Below are 11,600 nucleotides of genomic sequence, written 5' to 3' on the forward strand. Positions count from 1 at the left end.
GAGTGACAGAGAGACATCGTTATAGAGGGATCAAAAAATCACTCTTTTTGCCATAGCAACCACATCTTATAGCTTGCGATTTTTAACCATCGGCGGGTCTCATTCTCACCACGCATTTAGTATCCTTGCCTCGGTTTGGCTGCCATTAACCTCCAAAGCAAAATGTGCATAAAATTTTCGTCAAAGGACTGTCTTATAGATATGAATAACACACCAAATAATATAAGTTATACCAGAAAAGAGAACAGCAACAACATAGCAAGGCCTTCAGACATAACAACTAAATCAACACCACATAGACATATCCACGCAGATCAATAATGTTTCTATAATTAAGTGGATTGGAGAGAAAAAAAAGGGTATATAAGCATCGGATTTTGTGCGCAAGAGAGAAGTCTACCATGGTATGGTTATGTGATGCATATGGATGAAGATAGCTTCATCAAGAAGTGGTGATCTCTCATTGTGGAGGGAATGTGTGGAGGGGGTAGACCCAGAAAGACGTGCAATAATGTGGTGAGAAAGGACCGTCAGACGTTGGGCTCACAGAGGGGATGAAATGGGAGCGATACTTTTGGCAGTCTGCTGTACTTGAGATGATATGTGCCAAGCTAGTCGTCGTTGTCCTTGCATACTGTCATGACCCCTGTATCATTCTTCGTCTGAGATATCCTAATCTTGTGAGATCATGGGTGCTGATGCTCCGGAAAAATCACCCATGCTGGTGTCACATACAAATATCCGTGTCGGTGCTGCAGCACAAAAGCACGCAGTACATTATGTAAATGTGGTGGCATTAGGAAGAACGTCCAACTGTCGAAACCATGCGTAAAGAGATATGGAGCCCAGGTAGCTTTTCAGCTGACCAGCTTCTGTCAAAGCGTCGAACCCATGCCAGCTTTGAAAACAGTCGATACATTATCATGATGATGATGATGATGAATTAATAAGGAAACATCTTTTGATGAAAGAAAGTGAAGTAAGGGAAGTAGAATCGGTGTCACAGTTGAGGCAGAACACCAACGCATAGTTGATAATTTGTTCAGTGTTAGTCTGATGGACTATTCCAGTAGGTGGGGAGGTCGCTGGCTGGTCAGAGTAGGTTCCTCTCACCAAAGTAGGACATTACAACAATACACAGATGACCATCAACTGCCTGAATAGTAGTCAGTCATCTGTAGTGAGCTTTATTCATATGGGAATAGCCCAATGTCATAACAAAACTAACAGCGAAGCGAAAATTTTAGAAAGTTCCCCCAGTGCTGAAAAAAATCGATAAATTCGACATGGAGTCGAGAATCTAACTTTTTATATGCAACACATCTTCTGTCTAGAGGACGCAAACTCGACCTTTTCATCGCCCAAAGGGACAGCTAGGAACATCGTATACACAGAAGTATTCGAGTGAAGAGAAGATATTGCAACCTACACACGCACCTTCGTTCCCTAGAGGGAAAGGACTAGATTGGGATTAGTCGTTGCCTACTAGGGGCTCTTACATACCCGGGCAATGCCGGCTATGCTGCTAGTATTATATAAAAGAAATGTGACAGAGAGCTGTTTCAGGCAGAGATTCTTCATGGAATGGACAAGATGTATTTATTATCATGGCCCCAGCACTATAAATGTTACTGTCTATCATATGAACCTCTCTTCTACCCAGTATCATTGTTAATTCAGAATAATATCTCCTGTCTTGAATAGATCATTCTCCTTCAAATTTTGATGACCGTGTTGTATGGCCAACATTCGAGATGGATCACCTTCTCTACCATGGAGAGGTCGTGCCTTTGAGGACGGAAGGGGACGGAATAGAGAATAGTGTGTTACATAATAATATAACTAAGGGTTACCATTGTGACTGGATCAGGAAATTTGGAATGGAGGAGGGGGGTTGGTAGGTGAGAATTGCGATATAAACAATGTCTGTTTCTGTCTGTCTTTCTCTGTCAGTTTGTCTATTTTACACACACACAGACGCACAAATGCACACACACACACACACACACACACACACACAGACGCACAAATGCACACACACACACACACACACACACACACACACACACACATAGTCACAAACAATGTGAAAACTTACCTGATCTAACATGGTCATGTGCTCCACCTCAGAATGAAAGTTGTTTTCTCTTTTTAACGCCAGATGCAGGCAATTATTTCCTCCATGTTCGACAACATTTACATTCGCGCCCCTGGCTATCAGCCGCTGCATTATTCCGAGGTGACCGTCCGAAACAGCTTCAAGCAATGGTGTCCTATATTCTTTGTTCACAATTTCTAAATTCACCGAATCCTTTTGAGGTAAAAATGGAAAATGAAAATTTACATGAAAATCGGGGGGTGATATCAATGTCATTACAGTTTTTACTGGGTACTAGATCAAATGATCAAATACATTTGATGTTTGTCAGTGAAATAAATCTTCCATAAGGACCTTCTATAACCTGATACATGTGTGTGTTAGAGACATGATAAACATAGTAAGATGTCCTACATTGCCCCTCACTATAGTAAGTTGTAGGGCAACGAACTAAAGTAAACACATGATTAGCAGATCAAGTCAAGTAAAGAAGAATTATAATTCCTAATGTTTACTTTTGACGTTGCTACATTAATAAGGGGTTCATAAAACTGCTGAGCCGGTTAGCGTCCACATGCATAAAACTAATGCGCACGCACGCACACAACACACATAAACATCAGTGTTACATATATAAATACATATAATGAATTGGGGAAACGGAGTTCACGAGAATATGCATCACAACGACCGTTTCGACCCATCTTGCATCGGTCGCTTGCGGGGTGGGCTACTATACATGTTGTGTTGCAACCTCCAGTGCAGATGCATCTCATCGGGTGCCTTGTTTTAATGTAAAAGATACCTCACTAAATATATTCAGTTTCACTTGACATGTTGTTGCTAGGAGCTTCTTGGATAAAAACATGAGAGACAACAGCCTTCTGGCAACAACAACATTCCAAGCGAAACCTTATATTTTACAGAGGTATCTTCTTTAAAACAAGACACCCGATGACATGCATCTGCAACGGAGGATGTACAACAACCAGTTATACAATATCCTACCTGCAAGGGCCCGATGCAAGATGGATTGAAACAATCGTTGCGATGAATGAAAATTCTCGTTAACTCCATTTTCTGCTTCCTCAGTCATTATAAACTGAACGAACACTGCAGAATACATGAGGTAGATCCAGTGTCACTTATAGCTCAACTGTGGATGACATGAGGTAACCGAATCAGCGAAAGAGCTTTAAGCGGCATACTTCTAAATGTATACACAAATTCCAAATAATTACAAATACACACACACACACACACACACACACACACACACACATACAGGGAGGATGATGCCTTGCACGGAAAGAATTACAGAGGTATCACACTATTAGATGAAGCAATGAAAATTACTCAGAGGGTCACAGACAAAATAATTAGGACGTGTGTTAGACCAGAAGAAGTGCAATTTGGTTTTGTGCCAGAGCGAAGCACCTCTGATGGATCCTGGTAAGGCAGCTGCAGGAGAAGTACCTAGCCAAAGATAAACCCTTGTACTGGGCCTTGTGTTAAACACGGAGAAAGGCTTTGACAGGATTCCTCGATCCCTTATTTGCTGGTCACTGCAAAAGCTAGGGATGGACGAATGGTTGGTGAGAGCGTTACAAGTCATGTACAGGGATGCTGTCAGTAAGGTGAGGTTTGGCATCGTGTGTAGCACAATCAATTAGGGTACAAGTAGGGGTTCATCATTGATTAGTCCTCAGCGCCTTCCTGTTTATCAGAGTCCTCCAGGCAATAACAGAGGGATTAAGATGACCGCTTCTAGGAGATCCCCAATGCTGATGACTTGTTATCATAGCCGAATAACTTTCAGAACTAGGTAAATTTTAGGTATATCAGTTAGGACTAGAATCAACGAGCCTTAAACTTCATCTAAAAAAAGCAATCTTAGTAAGTAGGAAAGCGGACAATTCACAAATCCCCTTAGGAAGATGGCACTGTTTGATCTGTAGAAAAAGCGTAGGTAGGAAGTTCATAAGATGTGCCCAGTGTAAGGTATGGACACATAAGTGTTGCAGCAATATCAGAGGAAGGTTAACGGGGATAATAGTTTTTTCTGTGTGGAAGGTGCACAAGTACAATAAACAGCACAAATGTAGAGGAAAATAGAGCCCATCAATTGCCAGGTAGGTAAGCTACTGTGAGTTGATAGTTTCCGCTATCTAGGTGGCCAGTCAGGAGTGAGGTTTGTGCTTCCTTGAGTGTAGCTGCAAGAATAAGAATAAGACGTGCAAAGTTCAGAGTAATCTTAACTCTAATGGTAACAACAAAGAGCGTCTCCCTGAGATTGAAAGGCAGACGTTATGATGCCTGTGTGTAAATAACTATGTTACATGTCAGTGAAACATGGGATGTGACCTCTCTGAGGACTTCCATAGGCTTGAAAGAAATGAAGCCAGTAGGCCTCGCTGGATGTAAAATGTCAGTGTGCATGTACGACAGAGTATAGGAGTCTTGAGAGAAAAGCTGAGCATGAAGACATCAAATAGGGTGTGCAAGAGAGACGTCTGCGTTGGTATGGTCTTGCGATGTGTATGGACATGGGCAGCTGTATCAAAAAGTGCCGATCTCTAACTGTGGAAGGATCCTTTGGAAGACGGAGACCCAAGAAGACTTTCGATGAGTTGATGAAGAATGATCTCCAACCGTTGGACATCATAGAGGAGATGACAAGTGACCGAGAGCCCTGGTGATATTCTGCTGCGGGAGAGGACATGTCAGGCCAAGTGACGATAAGGATGTGTGTCGTTGCCAGTGTCCTATAAGTGGCAGCCGTGCATCATAGCCGTGGCTGTTCGCTTCCGGTGCCATGTCAATGACACCTGGGTATCATAGTTGTGGTCACCGATGGTGCCATGTAAATTGGCACCTGGGAATTATCGTCGTTGGTGGTGCCATTTAAATGGCAACCATCCGTGAATCGTAGTCGTGGCCATGTCGGTGTCATGCAAGTGGCACCCGTGCCGGTGGCATCTGAAAGCACCAGTTACACACCTGGGGTGGTTAGCATTAAGAAGGACATCGAGCTGTAGAAACCATGCCAAATCAGACAGGAACGTGGGGCAGCTCACCGACTCATAATCTCCTGTCAAACCAGCCGACACATGCCAGTATGGTGAGTGGATGTTAAATGATGATAATGATGGATGATGATGATGATGATGTGATGGTGATAACGCACAAATAGAGACATAGACATACACAAATATGAAAATAACAATCAAAAACTATCATTGTTTAATATATATATATATATATATATATATATATATACAGTGTATATTTAGGGCTAAAAAACCACTATGTGACAGCCATATGCTAGAAGAAGATCACATACGATCTAACCATAAATCCATTCATCTCCAGTATATATATATATATATATATATATATATATATATATAGAGAGAGAGAGAGAGATAGATAGATAGATAGATAGATAGATAGATAGATAGATAGATAGATAGATAGATAGATAGATAGATATGTTCTTTATTAGCCACACAGGGCTGCACACAGATAGAACAAATTACAAGTAGAGCTTTTCTTTTGAAGGTTTAAAAAAAAAAGAAACGGAAGGGGGAGTTTCGATCAAAAGGGATCGTAAAAGGAGAGAAAGAGGACAAAAAAAGGGGGGTTAAAAAAAAGGGGGAGAGGAAAAAAAAAAATTGATCAATAGGGATCGTTATCACAGAAATGTCAATATGAAGTGTAAAGGGGAGGACAGGTGAGGTTTACCCGTGGAAGAAAAGCCTACGGAAAAGACCACGGTAACCTCGGTCAATGGAGTCACATGTTATATTTCTTTTTTTTTTTTTGCGGAATAAGCAACTCTCTGTTTTCAATTTCTGGGTTCATAGGATCATGCTCAAGGTGGCTTCGTCATTCATAAGTGCCATTCTTGCTACATTCACCCATCTTTTTTTAAAACATTCGCTAGACAAAACTTGCTCTCTACTCTCACTTTCCTTTTCAAGTGGTACTTGAAGAAGTTGATGAGAGATTGACAGACAGATAGACAGAAAGATATATAGATAGATAGGTAGAGAGATATGTTTCTTATTAGCCACACAGGGCTGCACACAGATAGAACAAATTACAAGGTAGAGCTTTTCTTTTGAAGGTTTAAAAAAAAAAATAAATAAAAAAAGGAAGGGGGAGTTTCGATCAAAAGGGATCGTAAAAGGAGAGAAAGAGGACAAAAAAAGGGGGGTTAAAAAAAAGGGGGAGAGGAAAAAAAAAAAAAAATTGATCAATAGGGATCGTTATCACAGAAATGTCAATATGAAGTGTAAAGGGGAGGACAGGTGAGGTTTACCCGTGGAAAGAAAAGCCTACGGAAAAGACCACGGTAACCTCGGTCAATGGAGTCACATGTTATATTTCTTTTTTCTTTTTTTTTTTGCAAATAAGCAACTCTCTGTTTTCAATTTCTGGGTTCATAGGATCATGCTCAAGGTGGCTTCGTCATTCATACGTGCCATTCTTGCTACATTCACCCATCTTTTTTTAAAACATTCGCTAGACAAAACTTGCCTCTCTACTCTCACTTTCCTTTTCAAGTGGTACTTGAGGAAGTTGATGAGAGATTGACCAGAGAGGAAAGTGTTGTCTCCAATCCTTTCAGAGGCATCCACCAGATACATTCTTTCGCCATAGCCACAAGGATGATGAAAATAGCTTCTTCCTTTCGTTTGAAGGAGGGAGGCGTGCGTGACAATATTAACGATAGACTCAGCTGATAAACCGACTCGTCCCACACGTGACAGCAGTTGTTCGACACAAGCCCACAGGTCGGAAATTGTTGGACACTGCACGAGTGCGTGCAGAACGGTTTCGTCGCTCTGACCGCATCTCGGGCAGGTCGGCCCCGTGTTTCTCGAGCCGTGTCTGTAAAGCTTATCCCGAACGGGTAGCGCTTCTCAGTAGCACTGCCAGGCCAGGGATCTCTGGAAGTTGTCCATGGGCCCTGGCCCGAAAGTCGTCCTGAACAGGCGGGTCAGGTACTCCTCGTCGACGTCCAGGTTCGCCCCGAGCTCGTCGTCGTACCTCCCCTCCACTAAAACCCTATAGAATGCTTTGGTTGTTTGAAGTCAATCAAGGTCGACCCAGGACGGGCAGAGTTGCTTGAGAGCAACGCGACACTCGCGGTGCCATTCGCCCTTCTTCGGCCTCTTTTGATCCACGACTGCAGTTCGGTCATGGAGACGAGCTGCGGGAAAGCGTGCCTCACAAACGGCGACCACACCTGTTCACCGTCGTCTACATAGAGCCAGAGATGTCGCAGTCTCAGCGCTGTGGCGCGCATCATCAACCACGGCATGCCCAGCCCTCCTTTTAACGGGTGTTGACAGCAAATGGATCGCCTGACCATCGGGACGCATCCTTTCCACAAGAAGCAAAAGAGAATGCGTTGTAGTTTGGTGATGGTAGGGTCGGGACAAGGTACGACGGTCAGGCGGTAGTAGATGACGGACACGATGCACGTGTTTGCCACCTCCGCCCGACCTTTTAGGGACAGTTTCCTCTCGGCCCATTGCCGGGCGAGAGTGGCCACCCTACTCGTTATCTCGTTCCAGTTCTTCTTAGATAGATAGATAGATAGATAGATAGATAGATAGATAGACAGATAGACAGATAGACAGACAGACAGACAGACAGGCAGACAGGCAGACAGGCAGACAGGCAGACAGGCAGGCAGACAGGCAGACAGACAGACAGACAGACAGACAGACAGATAGATAGATAGATAGATAGATAGATGATAGTTGATAGATAGATAGATAGATAGATAGATAGATAGATAGATAGATAGATAGATAGATAGATACATTGATAGATGATAGATAGATAGATAGATAAAGGTAGATAGAAGTAAAGAAGATAGAAATAGATAGATAGATAGATAGATAGATAGATAGATAGATAGATAAAAGATAATCGATAGATAGATAGACAGATAGACAGAGAGAGAGAGCTAGAGAGACAGAAAGACAGAGAGAGAGCTAGAGAGACAGAAAGACAGGCAGACAGCTAGACAGACAGGCAGACAGACAGACAGACAGACAGACAGACAGACAGACAGACAGATAGATAGATAGATAGAGAGATAGATAGATAGATAGAAAGATAGACAGATAGATAGATAGATAGATAGATAAATAGATAGATAGATAGATAGATAGAGAGGTAGATAGAAAGATAGACAGATAGATAGAAAGAAAGATAGATAGATAGATAGATAGATAGATAGATAGATAGATAGATAAATAAATAAATAGATAGATAGATAGATAGATAGATAGATAGATAGATAGATAGATAGAAAGAAAGAAATAGCTAGACACACACATCCATATATACATGGTTGTAGTGTAAGGAGCTTTTTTCCCAGCCTTACACTGTTCCACGTTGAATCCCTCTGCATGGAAACTCAGGCAAGTATATTCTACCCTTACCTAGGGCTGAACAAAAACTTGTTAGTGGATTTGGTAAATGAAAACTGAAAGAAGCTTCATAACAGGTGGTGTGTGTCTATGCGTGTGTGCCTATGTATGTGTGTGTGTGAGAGTTAGTGTTTGCATTGTGTGGTGTGTGTGTGTGTGTAGCGGCTCGGTAAAGAGGCTGAGGGATGAGAGGATAAGTGATATGCTTAAAATAAAAGAAAGGACTGGGATCGATACATTTGACTAAAAATTCAGGTGATGCCCCAGCATGACCGCAGTCAAATGCCTGAAACAATTAATTATATATATATATATATATGTATATACATATATACACATGATGTCTGTTATATTTTGGTTCATCTCGTAATGACGTAGTTTCATTTGACCATTAAAGATATTATTATCAGTGATGGTGGTCAGTTGGACTGTCCACACCGCTAATATCAACATCAACATGATCAATATACAATTCCTCCACAAACACAAGGCTTTTGTAGTACATGTGATTAAATCTATCTCCATTATTTCACTGGTACATTGGTAATATTTATATTATACAGATCAATATAATACTGGAGAGTGTATATAATACGTATTTATTAACTAACCTGGTTCAGCAAGAGAGACACCAATTCATTGTTTCGCCTGCCTGAAAGTAATGGATGAGGAAAGAAAAACATGAAAAAACAAACATCACACAGCTTGAGATAATAGTTATTAGGTCATTAAAGAAAACAAATGTAATTAGGTCACAATAACTTAATTACAGCATTATTACACATACTCACACACACACAAATATATTTATTCAATACACACTCTACACAGTAGAACAATGATATATACACCCCTGAGTAAACCCAGAAATGTAAAGACAGGAAAAATACTGCTAAGAATTCTGACAGCTTATATAAACATGAAATTTAGGAAGAAAAGAAGGGCTACAGGTAATCATATGAACCCCAGTACATCACTGGTATTGTATTTTATCAACCTTGCAAAGATGGAAGGAGAAGTTGACTTGGCAGGATTGAACTCTGAACGTAAAGAGTCGTAAATAAAATAACACAATTTATTCTCTAAAAGTAATAAGAAACAAGAACTGGAGAAGAAGGAAGACAGTTTATTAAAGGAAAACCTGGGTATTACTGGTACAGATTATATTGACCCCAGAGTGATAGTAAAATTTGGTAGGATTTGAACATGGAACATAAAGAGATAAATGTAAATACTGTAAGGGGATGATTCTCATATTAGCCCAGGGTCGGAGTAAATAGGGAAAAAACTACAAAGGAGAGAGAGTGAGGAAGAAAGAGAGAAAGTAGTTCTAGATGGGAAAGGAGGAAGGAAGAAGAAGAAAGAGAGAGGATTTGAACCTGTGACGTTGAGGAAATGGAGAACGAGATGACGTAAAGTGTCCAGTCAGGCAACAACAATAACAATTATGGTGATGATTAATTAATAAAGTAGATTATAGTGCGAAAGAGAGAAGAAAGACAATGACCCCATGGTGGGATTATGACATGAATGACTGAATGAAAAAGAAACAAACATTATTGAAAACATAAAAGAAACAGATTTGGATATTCCAGATCCAATGGGGACTTACCTCCGAACTGCCTCATGCAGTGGTGTGTCTCCATTGTTGGCAACCACATTGGCATCAATGCCATTGTGACCCAACAAAATTTCGACAGTGTGCAAGTGTCCCAACCAACAGGCCAAGTGCAGCGGTGTTCGACCATCTTCATTTCGAGGATTAACCTGAAAAAGAAAAGAATAAAAACATTAAAAATGGTGTCTGAAAGGGGAGTGTGGGTGGGTGAAGAATTAAAAGAAAAACTCAACAGAAAAAGAGAAGAGAAGGAATGAAATTAATTAAACGGTGGAATGATTGGGGTGGGGAGTAGGTAATGGAGATTTCTATTGTATATACACACACGCGTATACACACATACATGTGTACATATAAATATATTATACACACACACACACAAACCATGCATATAGATGAATAACTCAATAAATAAACACATAGAGCAGCAAAAGTGTGTGTGTGGGTGTGTGTGTATGTTCATAGTTACATTTATTCTTTTATTCTTTCATTTGTTTCAGTCATGTGACTGTGGCCATGCTGGAGCACTGTCGTTAGTCGAGCAAATCGACCCCAGTAAGCCTTGTACTTATTTTTAGTTCTTTTGCTGAAACGCTAGTTTACGGGGACGTAAAACACACCAGCAGCGGTGTCAAGCGATGTGGGGACAAATACAGACACACAAACACACGCACGTACACACAGACACTCATAACACACACACAGACACGCACATACATGTACATATATATATATATATATATATATATATAATATATAGGACATACATATAACATATATATATATCTGTATATATATAAGGCAAGATGTGTGTGTCTGTACGTTTTTGTAATTATGCACATCTACAAATTAACACGCATGCCGCTCAAATTTTAGGGGTCATTCGTCATGACCCCGGCAGTATTTTCGTCAAATTTCTCCCGAGACACCCGCGAATAGCGGTAAATAATTTTGAGCCATAACTTCTAAATTTTTAATATGGTGAAACCTACCATTGTTTACAAAGCAAACATTAATTAAGTCACCTCCTAGCGACGGTGTAAAGAGAGAGAGAGAGAGAGAGAGAGAGAGAGAGAGATTTTTATAATTTCGTCTTTTTACTGGCAATAACAGACAGACAGGTGTTGTTATGTATGTTTGTATGTGTGAATGGCTTCAGTCACGCATACACACACGCGAGCATGTATGCGTAAAAGACACATAATGCAATGTTTGTGTGTGTGTTGCGTATATATATATACGGGCAACATAAACGATATTTTCCGTTTCTCCACAACTAATTTCCTAATTAGCTGAATCCGTTGTTCTAATCATAGCGATATATAGCTGGTCGTGCGTGAACATGGGAGAGAGCAGAGGTTACCAGAGCAAAAGACATACGTGCTGACTGTAGACACGCTCCTTCGCAAACGATCAGCTATTATTTTGTAAA

The 11,600-nt window shown here is 40.7% G+C and overlaps 1 protein-coding gene across 1 annotated transcript in view; it reads right to left on the reverse strand.

The window, feature by feature from the left end:
• Positions 1-1,904: 1,904 nt before the first annotated feature.
• LOC118768665 (ankyrin repeat domain-containing protein 35-like) overlaps positions 1,905-11,600 on the reverse strand; it is a 12,128-nt gene continuing 2,432 nt past the window's right edge. The window contains exons 2-5 of the mRNA XM_036515509.1: positions 10,163-10,317; positions 9,651-9,655; positions 9,162-9,202; positions 1,905-2,311 (exon numbers count right to left, since the gene is read on the reverse strand). Of these exons, the coding sequence (XP_036371402.1) occupies positions 1,964-2,311; positions 9,162-9,202; positions 9,651-9,655; positions 10,163-10,317 (549 nt within the window). The 3' untranslated portion in view covers positions 1,905-1,963. The remainder of the gene's footprint in view (positions 2,312-9,161; positions 9,203-9,650; positions 9,656-10,162; positions 10,318-11,600) is intronic.

This window comes from Octopus sinensis, unplaced genomic scaffold (genome assembly GCF_006345805.1).
Source record: "Octopus sinensis unplaced genomic scaffold, ASM634580v1 Contig00587, whole genome shotgun sequence".
In the NCBI taxonomy this organism is placed as follows: domain Eukaryota; kingdom Metazoa; phylum Mollusca; class Cephalopoda; order Octopoda; family Octopodidae; genus Octopus; species Octopus sinensis.